This window comes from Triplophysa dalaica, chromosome 18, assembly GCF_015846415.1.
Source record: "Triplophysa dalaica isolate WHDGS20190420 chromosome 18, ASM1584641v1, whole genome shotgun sequence".
In the NCBI taxonomy this organism is placed as follows: Eukaryota; Metazoa; Chordata; class Actinopteri; order Cypriniformes; family Nemacheilidae; genus Triplophysa; species Triplophysa dalaica.
The window spans coordinates 7240664-7253241 of NC_079559.1; the positions used below are offsets into that span (position 1 = coordinate 7240664).

Below are 12578 nucleotides of genomic sequence, written 5' to 3' on the forward strand. Positions count from 1 at the left end.
TCACACCTACAGCATCATTTCTCCTGCAACATGTTTTATGTATTTTCCCACAATTTATGGCGTTTTCTTGGGTCCTGGGACCCCAATAGAAATCTCATCAAATGTGCCCTGTAGAGGTGTGTTCGTTCATTAAAATGATTCGTCCAGTGATCGTCTTTTAATATACTCCATTCATACGCCGGTAGGTGGCGAAATGAGGGTCTTATAAAAACGTAGGCTTAACTTAAATATGGTTGTCTGTTTAAATACAATTGTATTTCACATATGACAAGGAAGTGCATAAAGTTTACTTTACAAATACAAATGCGATTGCTTCTCTCTATATTAAAAGTGTATGTTAGGGGAACCCCCGCCTTCTCCCCTGGGATAACACAACGTCAGAAATAAAAGCGAAAAGGAGACTGGATGCAAATCGCTGAAAGAAACCATTTTACTTCCGAAAACGCATTCAGACTTTTAGACCGATTTTCAGATGCATCCCAAATGAAATGCAGGACTATATTTTATTTTCTTCAATACCTTTATGCCTGGATCATAAGATACACGTTTGATTGGCACAAAACACGTGTTGACTCCTGCGAGGTTGGCACGAACTGCGCGTAACAGTTACTCACGATACACACTAAATCTGAACAGTTACCGGGTTGTTGCTTTCATCCTATGCAATGTCCGATCAGCCGGTAACTTTGCCTCTCTGCGGGAGACTGACGTACGCCGTGGGTCACTTCTTCAACGATCTTTGCGCGTCTATGTGGTTTACTTATTTGCTGGTCTACTATCATTCGGTTCTCGGTTTCAATGACACAAACGCAGGTGTGCTGCTGCTGGTCGGACAGATCGCGGATGGGATCTGCACTCCTCTCATCGGCTACGAATCCGATCGGACGTCAGGATGTGGGAAATATGGGAAAAGAAAGACATGGCATTTAGTTGGTATGACCACTGTACTTGCAAATCATATATTGGCTAAATAAAGTAGGCTGTGTAGCTTAGTGCTTAAATGGACTCGAACAGCTTCCCAGCTACAGGTGACGTCTGGATCATTTTTAGGTCCAGCACATATTTTGTGGTTAAATTTAGTTGTCAGTGAAGCTGCTTTTTTTGCAAAGCCTCTTTGTAACAAAGTAGACTGAGAAAAATCTCTAGGAATCAAATACTGTAGGCTGGATGATATTGAGCTAGAAGATATGGTTAATTCTGGACTGCACTTTTTCTCCATTCCTTACAGGAACAGTAAGCGTGTTTGCATCTTTCCCCTTGATATTCAACCCCTGTTTCGGATGCGATGAGAACACCTCGAAGACAGAAGCTCTCATTTATGCCGTCCCGTTTATTATCATTTTCCAGTTTGGCTGGGCTGCCACTCAAATATCCCACCTGTCACTCATCCCCGAGCTGGTCACGTGTGAGCACGCCAAAGTGGAACTCACATCATACAGGTATCTCTACCTCTAAAAGCAGAAATAACCCAAGATGTGCCCTTAAACGTGTTGTAGAGATCTCTATCTCTGTGAGGTGGGGTTTTTAAGGGGCTTCTAAGATCTATTCCGTGACATCATCAGATGATGCTACGGAAAACGGTCTCTAAACCACTAATGCGAAAATTGCAGAAAAAATGCTCATTTGATGTGAATCCACATTTTCATCTTGTCTCTGAAGGTATGCTTTTACCGTTATGGCAAATATCACCGTATACGCTGTGGCGTGGCTCTTGTTCCACCTCCAGCAAGATATACAAGACCCATCTGTCTCTCAGAATCTGGGCTGGGCTGATGTTCCTTTATTCAGAGTAAGTGACTGCAAATATTTTAGCAATATAACAATTGACCCCATGGACGCTTCTAAAAATGACAATGTACATATTTTTTTACTATCAATTTTTTAAATAGTTATATTTTTACACTTTATCTTCTCTCCTTATGCAATCATAGTATTTGGCTCTGATTGTTTGGGGCATTGGTACAGTTTTCTCCTTCATCTTTCACCTGGGTACTAAAGAGAGAGTCCAGCGTCAGGACAGTGAAGTAGAAGTTGGGGAGGATGAGCCGTTAATCCCACATGTATCTGCGGCTTCTGAACCTCTGCTCCAATGGAAGCACTGGCTTTTTGAGCCTTCGTTCTACCAGGTCATCTCTTAAGGACATCTCACTCTTTAAAATTTCACAATCATTTTTCCTAAACCAAAGTAAATGTCTTGTTTTTTTGCAGGTTGCCATTCTATATATGTGCACAAGACTGATTGTAAATTTGTCCCAAACGTATATCCCTATGTATTTGACGAACTCTCTATCTCTGCCAAAGGTGAAAAAAATCATTCATAATCACAATACTTATGTATTAAAAATGCAACCCGGGAGATTTAAGCTTTTTCTGCTTTTTTTCAGAAATATATTGCAACTATCCCCCTCGTAATGTATTTCTGTGGGTTTGTGTCTTCTCTGGTCATGAAGTCTGTTAGCAAACAAATTGGCGTGTCTGTGAGTGTTTCATTTCTCCTGCTCATTTCTTCTGCTTCGACGTGCCAAACTGAAGTTTATGAAACGCATCATACCTCATTTCCGTCTTTGTAGATGACCTATTTTGCAGGTCTCTTACCGATCATGGTGTTTTCATACTGGGTGTTGATGGATGTGAACATGGGTCCTCGGGTGTACGGAGCGGCCGTTCTGCTGGGGGCTGGGTCCGCTGTCATTCTGGTCATGTCACTGTCCATGACCGCCAATCTCATTGGAAGTCAAACGGTACTTGCTATCAAGAAGACTAATAATGCAAAAAATAACATTTTAGTTTATAAAACGACTGTCTGATCATACAAGTTAACATTTTGATGACCTCAAATCTGTTTTTCAACAGCAAAGTGGTGCTTTCGTGTATGGTGCAATGAGCTTTACTGATAAGGTGGCTAATGGACTTGGAGTTATGATAATACAGACATTACATCCATCTCAGTGAGTATAAATCCTGCATGTCTATGGAAAGTCCCATTGAAACAAGCAGAACAGAGGTCCATAGTGGGCGGGAATGTAGAATCTTTAAATACCTTCCTTGTCTGCAATGTGATCCTATCTTGAATGCACAGTGGCTTTGTTTGTTGTGCTTAGATAATCTTCTTGTCTCATTTTAAGAAAGATGTTGACTATTTGGGTAATGTGTAAATTGTACTTATAATACACATTCCGGGTCCCAGGAAAGGATTGTATGTGTGCAAACAAAAAAACTATAAAAATAGTTTTTATTTATTGTCTTGTGTGCTGTGCACATTTGTACTTTTAGTTTAATTGTTTTGTATGTATTTAAATGTTATTATTTTTATTAAATATACCTACAATTTTATAATCTCTTCGCAGTATGCATGACTCTGATGTCATAGGGTTCTACCACAATGTGATGGTGATTGTTACTGGGGGCGTGGCTGGTGTGGCAGCCCTCTGTCTCTGTACCATTTTCCTTTGGCCAGTCAGAATTCGCCAATGTGAGTCCCTAACAAAAACTTATTGTTTAACCACTGAAATGAGAGATAAAGATCTCTGCTCTAATTTAAAATAGAAGAGTCAGTGGGAGGAAAATCGGTATTAATTTTCAACCTTTGATAGTTCCTTAGTTGGCATCTAGCTTGCTGCGCAAAGTCTTCAAATAATTTTAAGAGCACATGCTCATGTTTGTTTTAGCAGATTAATAATAATATGCCCTTTAATTTAGTTATGTGCTGCATTATTGTGTGGTAACAGCTAATGTCTTGTCTCTACTTTGTTTCGCTTTTATCACCCACATTTCAACTACAAATTCACTCCTCATGTCTGGGGTCATCACAGGCCTGGTTGGTGCACAAGATGAAACAAACAGCTGTAGGATCAATGGAAGACTGAACTGATGGAATGAATCGACATTATCTGACAGATCAAGACTCACTGCAGAGAGAACTTGAGTTCCTGTTGTCACTTACCAGGAATAAGGAAGTTGAAAATGTGTTACACTATGGTCACGGGTGCCTTTGTCAGCACTTTAGATATGCAGGTTCCTGCGAATGTTCTGACATTCTCAAGAGAGTATTTGTGAGTCATATGTGTAATATGAGCTCAGTTCTGTCACATGGACAACAATGTACACAGACTAACAATCATGACACAGTTATACTCGTCTTAAATGCTCCCAAACATCTTTATAAGATGCCACTGAAATGTATTGGTTACTTGTAGTTTATGTTTACTGCAGGGACAGTTTACAATAATAACATTGAGATAAATACTCTTTGTCTCTTTTTGGATCTACACCTGATACCCTTTGAGTTTTAAGGCCAGATCCTTACCACCCTACTGTGGCGTGTCTTCATATTATGTACACTAAGTGAAGTAGTAGCCTACTTTTACTAATACTAATATTTACAATAACCATGTAAGCACTGTAAGGCTAGAAGTGGCTGTATTTAATGTGCTCAAGACACTTTGTCAGTGGTTAAGGCTTGTGCTCTTTCTGTATTTTAGTTAGGTTACTACTTTAAGTATCGCCTCGTTCTGCATTCTGTGTGGACCGCGATAAAATCCTGCATTGACATTTTGTGTTCAGCTGTTGTGCCTTAAATAGCAGTTACTGTCATGATCCACTAGAGAGAGACAAAACAAGATGAGTGACTACTGTGAATTTTAGGATTGCTCATGTAGTTTGTATTTTTTAATGACTTAATTATGCTTGTCATCATAATGATATTCATGTTAAATGGAATTTTTTTTTTTTTCTGGATTCATTTTCTTTCATTTTATGTCTCTATTAGTTACTCAGACAGCATCTCTGCGAAGAGTGAGAATAATCACGTAATATGAATAAACATGACTTAAAATTGTGTTTTACTCAAACGTCATTTATAAATTCATTTGACTTTCTACCCTAGAGAATTCATAACTTCAAATGTTCAAAAATGATGAACCAAATTCTATTTTTAAAATTATTTGTATTGTTGTGTGTGTGTGTGTGACAGTGAGAGCGAGAGAGAAAAACAAAACCTGTAAAATCACTGTTTTATCTGTGAATCCAAAGTGTTTAAGTAAACATGATCCCTGTTTAGTATTTTCGTTTTTCTAAAAACAAGGAATATGCGTGTCGAAAAATTCTGAATTAATTTACTGATTGACAGAGGCGATCTCAAATTCCTTAATACCTGGTCTAAAATAATTTCATATGCTTCAAACATCATGTTAAGTCAACAGTATATTAGTACAGTCCATATGAGCACAAAGTTAAGTTAAGTGAACTTAAATATGTAACAGTTCTCTTAGAGGACGGACGATGCCACATAGGTAAGTGAAGGGTGAGTTTCAATGAGTCCAAAGACAGATCAGGTGTCAACAAGGGTAAATATCAACGGGAGTACAAAACCAAAAGATAACATACACCGAAAAAACAGGAAATCCACGAGAGTCCGAGATAGAGTACTTGTAAATCCAAAATCACAACTATATGATTTACAACTTTTCAACATACAACAGCTTACAACAAGAATTGACCAAGACTACGACAAAACACAAGGGTTATATAGTGTCCAGGAAATGAAGATCAGGTACGGTTGTAATCATGTTGATGAACGAGTGCAAAGCATTCTGGGGAGTGTAGTCCGTGAGTTGTTACAGAACCCCCCTCCAGCAGGCAAATCCTCGCTCCTTAACAAACCAACTGGGGAGGGTAGGTTCATGTGGTAGACACAAGGAAGGTGGCTGGGGTTTGTCCATGGGGCTGTGAAGGTGTCCAGATCAGGAAGAGCAGGGTGATGACCCAGAGACCAGCCAGGAGGAGGTGCCAGGGCAGAGTCGAAAGAGGGAGGAGCCATGGTGGAGAGCAGACAAATGGAACCCTAGGGACGAGCGACAGAGACGATGAGGGAGGATTCCAGGGTGGAGCCACGCAGGCGGACAGCCGAGGTGAAACCGACAGTTCGAAGGGCCGAGGAGAAGCCGATGGCTCAGGTGACCGAGGAGAAGGCATGGCCAAGGCAGACAGAGCGACTGAGGATGGAGGTGGAGCTAGGGGGTGAGGAGGAGCCTGACAGAGGGGTGGAGAGATGAAGCCTAGCTGAAGGAGAGAAGCCCCGAGCTGGCGGATGGTCGACGACTGACCAAGGGGGAACCGGAGGGACGAGGGAGCCTAGTAAAGCTAGAGTAATGACGGGCCACGGTGATGCTGAGGGAGATATGAGCTGAGGTGTAGCAACTGGGTCGGAGGACCGAGGTGGAGTCGGAGTCTCGGAGTCCAAGGGAGGAGACATGGGATACTCCATTTCAGGTGTAGGTGGCGGCTAGAGATCCAGAGGCTCATACGACCCAACGGTGCTTGCATGTTGAGGATGAGCAGAGGGTTATCCAGTTGCAAACATATCCAGGGCTGAACAACTGGCTGATGAAGGCAGAGGGAGGGAGGGCGGGAGCTTGGGGACTGACAAAGGAGAGTTGGCTGCTGAGGAAGGGCTGGGCGGGACCAGCGGGGGCATGTAAAGACTGGGCAGGACCAGCGGGGAAGGGAGCAGCCAAAAGTCTATATCATTTGTCCAGTCCGAGAGTCCAGCAGTTTGCCTCTCACCCTCAGTGGCGGGAGTATAGGTGGAGCTTCCCTCAAAGCCCTCGAAGTTCACCAGAACTCCCACGGCAATGGACGATGTTGCCGGCTCATGCACCTGGTCAGACCTGTCTTGGGGCTTAGGCTCCGGGCGATCTCAGGCTCAGTCGCTGTCTTGCCTGCTGGCGTTGGTGTCTCTGTGGGCTCAGGCTCTCCGTCTGCCATGACATCAGGTGAGCGCTCCGTGCAGAGGGGTGGTGGCTGACTGGTCTCTGGTTCTAGACGGGATCTAGATTCTAGCGATTAGCTCATCATCCAGTCCTGACAGAAATAAAGGGTTACAGTCGAGGACGCTCCAACTCACCAGACTGCACGCCTCGAAGAAATCCTCCGCATACCTCTCAAGAGACATGCCGTCCTTGCGGAACTGCATCAGCTGGGTCTCTGGAGAGGTGATGTTGTAGTTCAGGTCCGAATAGGGGTCAGTGATGGCTTCCAGGGTAGCGAAGGGGTCCGGTGATGACTAAGGTGATGCATTGGTCATCGTGTTTTGTGGTCAAGTCTTCTGTAACAGTTCTCTTAGAGGACGGACAATGCAACACGGGTAAGTGAAGATTGAGTTTTAATGAGTCCAGATAAGTAAAACAGATCAGGTGTCAACAAGCGTAAACATCCATGGGAGTACAACAGCAAACAACAGCCCACAACAACAGCCCCCAACAAACAACCTCCAACAGCAGCCTCCAACAGCAGCCTCAAAGAGCAGCCTCCAACAGCAGCCTCCAACATGCCTCTGTCATATAATCTCGCCTACATTTCAAGATTATAGACCAGCAGCCCTCCTGGAGCTCCGCAGATAATTCATCAATGTCTTCCCACCACAATACCTGAATACACTAGAGTCACAATACTGGGTGGCATTTCCATCTGAAAGAATTTTCTTAAACAGAACTGAAAGAAACAAATGCAAAACACCCTTTAATTATGCCAGAGCTGCCAGACTTCTGGGTATCAGCCTACGGCGTGCCAGCGGCAGTGCCCCCTTGCAAGTCTTTAAACATGCTGCTGTGGGTAATTTGAGGGCCTGTTAGTGTGACCACTAATTGGAGTCTGGACCATGGCCTGTATTTGGATGGAGGCGGAGTGGTGTGAATGATATAAGATTACATCGGGAGGGAAAAGCAGGGGTGCCGCCAGAAATTCTGGGCCCTATGGAAACCAAAATTTCTGGGCCCCCTACATTTTTTACAGATAAAATTTAACCCAATAAACATGCCCTGTATACTTAAAAAAAAAGATAATTAGCACATTGCATAGTTAAAATGTTTAACGATGAGTACAAAGCCTACAAAAACAAGAAAAAAATATAGAAATATGTACTTGTTTACATAAAAGGGAGAACATTTAATATCTCAATTGCATTTGCAAGCACAACAGAACATTATGTACACATATTGACATATACTTTACATGAACAAGCTTTAGCTGGGTCAAACTGCTCAATCAGGAAACATCAGCTACAGTAGAGACACGTTTTATTCAATTTTATATAATATTTTTCTGGGGCATTTTATTCATATTAAGAACGTCAAGTTTGACAGCATCGATCGTAGCAGCAGCACTGTCACTTCACAGAACACACGACACGGCAAACTAATTTTGTAATTTTTGAAGCGTGTAGATTACTTTTTGTTTTGGAAAGTTATCATCATGTGGCGAATACAGTAGATAAGACGTGTTTAGAGCCTAAAATCTTCGCGAAGTTTCGCGCTCAGGCTCACCTTGTTCGGCTGATTAAGACGGGGACGTGGGACGTGGGGGAAGGAGGACGTGGGTGTGCAGCAGCCGCTGATTCTGTGTTCATAATTCAGTAAATATTTTACTAAGCTAGCTAGATAAAAGCAGGTCATGTAGCAACAAAAATAAGTTTTGGAATACAGGATTAGGTCAAGCTACCTTTCTTTTTGAAAAACTGTGTGACATACTGTCGACTTTGGCGTTCTCTGTCTTCTCTTTCCTTCTTTTCTTAACGTTTTTGATGCCCTGACTTTTCATGTGACATGTCTGCGTGTGTCACTGTCTGCGCTGCATCATAACAAGTCCAATTAACAAAAGACGCTACACTATTGATCGTAGCTCGGACAGCGCAGGTGGAATGAACCATTGTGAGAGGGAGCAGGGAGGGGTGTGACTGAAACAGTAAATACATTATTTGTTTTTTAAATATTAAATCTATCGTCAAAACGGACAAAATACACATTTAGTGCACGAGGGCCCCTAGCACATTTAATGTATGTATAAAAAAGAAAAGAAATAGGAAAATAAAAAGGGGGTCTGCTCTTCTGGGCCCTAAATCAGGCTGGGCCCTTAGAATCGTCCTAACCTTCCACCCCTTTACGGCGCCCATGGGGAAAAGAGGTAGGGGACAGCCACCCAAGTACAGTTGGGGTGGGTAGTGTGTTAGCGGTTTATGGAGGGATTGAGAGAGGTCAAACACATCGTTCACAAATAAGATGCCAAATCCTATGCATCATACGCTTTTGGAAAATTATAAATGAGGTCATTCAGGTCAGGTTTAGTTGTTATCCCTGTGTTTTCCATTGGTGTCTGCAAGCCAAGGGATCAAATCATGTTGCTTGATTAGGGTCGAAGCTAAACTGCGGTGAAGTGAATCTCCAGAGCCATAGTTGAAAACCTCTGCCCTGCGATCTGATTTTGTGGGTTTGGATGTCTATCCAAACTGGATGCCCCCCAAAATCTCCAGCAGCGACTCGCGTATAAACAGAAACTTGACATTTAGACCGTTCATATCTAGACCATGTTGACAATTCAGAGCTGTATTTTAAACTCTTTCTCATCGGGTGGCTGTATTTAAATGTCCAGTGTGGTTTTTATATCGATATTCTGGTAAATGTACGTATTGGGCTTCTTTTTCTTTACTGACAATTGTATGTAGCCAAATTTCCCAGTTTGTATGATGGTATGTTATTGTACATGACTTTCTGTAAATTTTGCCATTGACTGCAATTGAAATGTTGTGTATTACTCATGAAGCATGTAAACATCATTTATAAAACGCAAAAAATGCCACTGGGAATGGTTTGTATGATTACACATTAGCATTGGACTAGAAGATCAAATTCAATGTTTAGTGTGCGTGGAATGCTATAAAGCTTATAATATGAATTTTCGTTGGAGAAAATGTGGCTGTTTGATGGGTCCATGAGAGTGACTCTGCAGTTTTACCACATATTCTCTTTCAACAATCATAAAAACCTACAAGAGAAGTCAATTAGAGAGAGAAAAGGTTACTGGTGAAGAGCATGTGATTATTGTCAGAATAAGGATACATCACAAATCATTGTGGATGACCAAAGAATGTACACGAGTGAGGTTTCCAGCCCCCAGCTGGGATGGAGGCCTGACTCGAACCTGTTGGAACCGGATTCGAATCCGTCAGGGATCAGCTCATGTCCTGACCTCCGTTGCAGCTTTTTTGGTACCGTCCTTGATTTATTTCACACAGACCTCAAGTGCCGGGATTGTGCATCGTTGGATGATGTTCCAGAGTTGGATGATTTGTAAACTAGGCCTGGTTTTCATTGATTATAGTCATGTATAAATAACATAAGGATTTGGTACAGATGTAACCTGACTATCTTCATTTCTACTCATGCAGTCACTGCAGCCGGCCACACTATCATTTAGGTTAGTCCAGATGACATTTTCGTCTGAGGTTTGCTCTTTGTCTATTGTCATGGCCTTTTGTAAAGAGCGAACATGTGGTTCATAATGGCATAACAGGGAGTTATGTTTTTCATACTGGATGCAATTTAAAATGTCTGACTCAAAAATAAAACAGTATGATCACAACATTTCCCTGCTGTACTTCTAAAAACCTTGTATCTCCATATTTTTTACCATAACTCATTATTATTAGTCACCCTTTATGTTGGTCAATGCGTTTTGCAAATAGCTAACAATAGTATAAATAAAAAGTATTAAAAAGTGCTTGTCAACTTTGACAGCACAGTATGAAATCATTTAAAAAGTTTTTTCTGGCTGAAAAACGCGAATTTGGACATTCAAGATTTTTCTAAATTATGATTTGTATTAAGTTTGGATTAAACCATGATAAATTACAATTGCTTTTGTCTTTTCAGATAATTTCAAAAAATTGTGGAAAAAATGAATCTCAAAATGTTCCTTCAACTCTCCACGCTCTTAAAATTTTATATGGACTTGTTGCATCTTCATTTTTCCTTTGGCTCAGTTAAAGTTATGTACATTTAAGTAAAAGACCAACCTTATCTCGTGGGAATTCATAACTATTTTATGTGGTGGCTTATTCGTATTCAATTTTCTGAAATAGTGTACAATTTAGATTTTTTTACACAAAATATAGATTTTTATTACACAAAACTGAATTGTTGATAAATTTCTTTACACAACTTTTAGAAAAAAGTATTTACAACAGACAAAGGCAATTAACATCCATCATTATTTATTCCATAATTAATGTTGTTATTTTATTCACCGATACTTTAAATGAATCTACTTTTACATTTCATCCACATTCATGTTAAAATAATAGCTTCACTCAATAGCACTATTCTTAAGCAATATTTCAGCTGCGTCACAGTATTTTGATGGAAAGCATGTGGGGACCTATGAGGGAACTTGTGTTTTGACACTTGGTCCTTTGATCCGATAAGAACGACATTTTCCAAAATACAAAAAGCAGGGAAACAAAACAAATACTGCCCACATCTCCCCACACACACACTCAGCACTCCTGCGGCCGAGCGAGGGCTGGACTTCTCATTGCTGTGTGGCTAGTGGAGGTGGTGGAAAAACAACATTTTAATTCTCCCATTCTTAAGAAGAAAAAAATTCAAGTAATTTAAGTGCTGTCGGCTCCCAACAACAAGGCAAAAGGTTTTCTTTTCAGCGCTGTGTGAATCAAAGGTGATGGAGAGGACAGAATGGTAACTGATGCCAGCTGTGTGGTCTCCGAACACAGTTGGTTGGGTCTCCACGAGGAACATTCACGCTGTGGCTTATCAATACGTGCTGTAGTTTTATGACAGATATTTTATACAGACGTCCAGCAAACGTGTGATTTTATACGGTTAAATATGTATTGATTTTGTATTACACGTAGTGTCTTCACGTGGGACTGACTTTATTTTCTGCTGTACTTTCAGAAAATAAACGTTTAAACATCACCGTAAGCATGTTGTATGTTCTAGTAGGATTAGCTGGCATACCTTCTCAGTGTCTTCATACGTGTGGTTTTGTGCGCGTGTGCTTGCCCGTGTGTGTGTGGCTGTTAGCACAGCTGGCATTAACCGGTCTGTCTAGCAGCTCGTGGTGGTGTTGGTGTGGTCTGGATGTCTCCTGGATGTTCTGTTCAGAGACTTGTGGACTTCTGAGTGGGAACTGTTGCCGAAATCCTAATCCCTTTGCTCTCACCCTCTCTCTCTCGCTCACTCTCTCTCTTTCTAAACTGTCCAATCTCTCGCTGTGCCACACAAGGAGGTAAAGATGGGAGCAAGAACTAACCGGCTGAGGAGGATTTGTGATGTTGTTGCTCTGATTCCAGCCGCTTGGCAGAGTTTGGGGCTGCTCTGAGAACTTCCACATCTCTCCATCGTTCGCTGTCTCTCGCTTCTTGTATCCGTCTGTCTTTATGGAGCTCCCAAGCATCCCACAGACGGGCGGCACCGCTGTAGAGAACCCTGTGAAGTGGCAGTTGTGTTATGATATGACAGCTAAAACCTGGTGGATGGTAAGTATGGTTATATACCTTGCATATACCTTGAAGAACCTTTTTCTTCAAGGAACTACTTTATACTGTGTATTCTGTATACCTGTTGTTGATGGTTGTGAGCTTTGATGAACATTTTCTTCAGTTATTGTAAGTAGTGATATTGATGATATTATGGGTTGTGGAGTAATTCTTCGAGAGGTCTGGTGTGTTATTTGTTGTGTGGTCAGCAGGTGACCTCAGATGACTTTTGTTATAGATGAGCACA

At 41.5% G+C, this 12578-nt stretch overlaps 1 protein-coding gene across 1 annotated transcript; it reads left to right on the plus strand.

The window, feature by feature from the left end:
- Positions 1–67: 67 nt before the first annotated feature.
- mfsd12b (major facilitator superfamily domain containing 12b) lies at positions 68–4854 on the plus strand. Its single transcript, XM_056729995.1, has 10 exons — positions 68–933; positions 1229–1439; positions 1660–1789; positions 1932–2126; positions 2209–2301; positions 2385–2477; positions 2571–2741; positions 2854–2948; positions 3348–3472; positions 3813–4854. Exons 1-10 carry the CDS (start codon positions 666–668, stop codon positions 3869–3871), a joined length of 1440 nt encoding a protein of 479 aa, XP_056585973.1. The 5' UTR covers positions 68–665; the 3' UTR covers positions 3872–4854.
- Positions 4855–12578: the final 7724 nt, after the last annotated feature.

Bases quoted from the DNA above. Each gene is read 5' to 3' on its own strand.
- mfsd12b (XM_056729995.1), top strand. From the start codon at position 666: ATGTCCGATCAGCCGGTAACTTTGCCTCTCTGCGGGAGACTGACGTAC. The intron at 2,302-2,384 runs GTGAAAAAAATC...GCTTTTTTTCAG, and splicing joins ACTCTCTATCTCTGCCAAAG to AAATATATTGCAACTATCCC. The intron at 2,742-2,853 runs GTACTTGCTATC...GTTTTTCAACAG, and splicing joins ATCTCATTGGAAGTCAAACG to CAAAGTGGTGCTTTCGTGTA.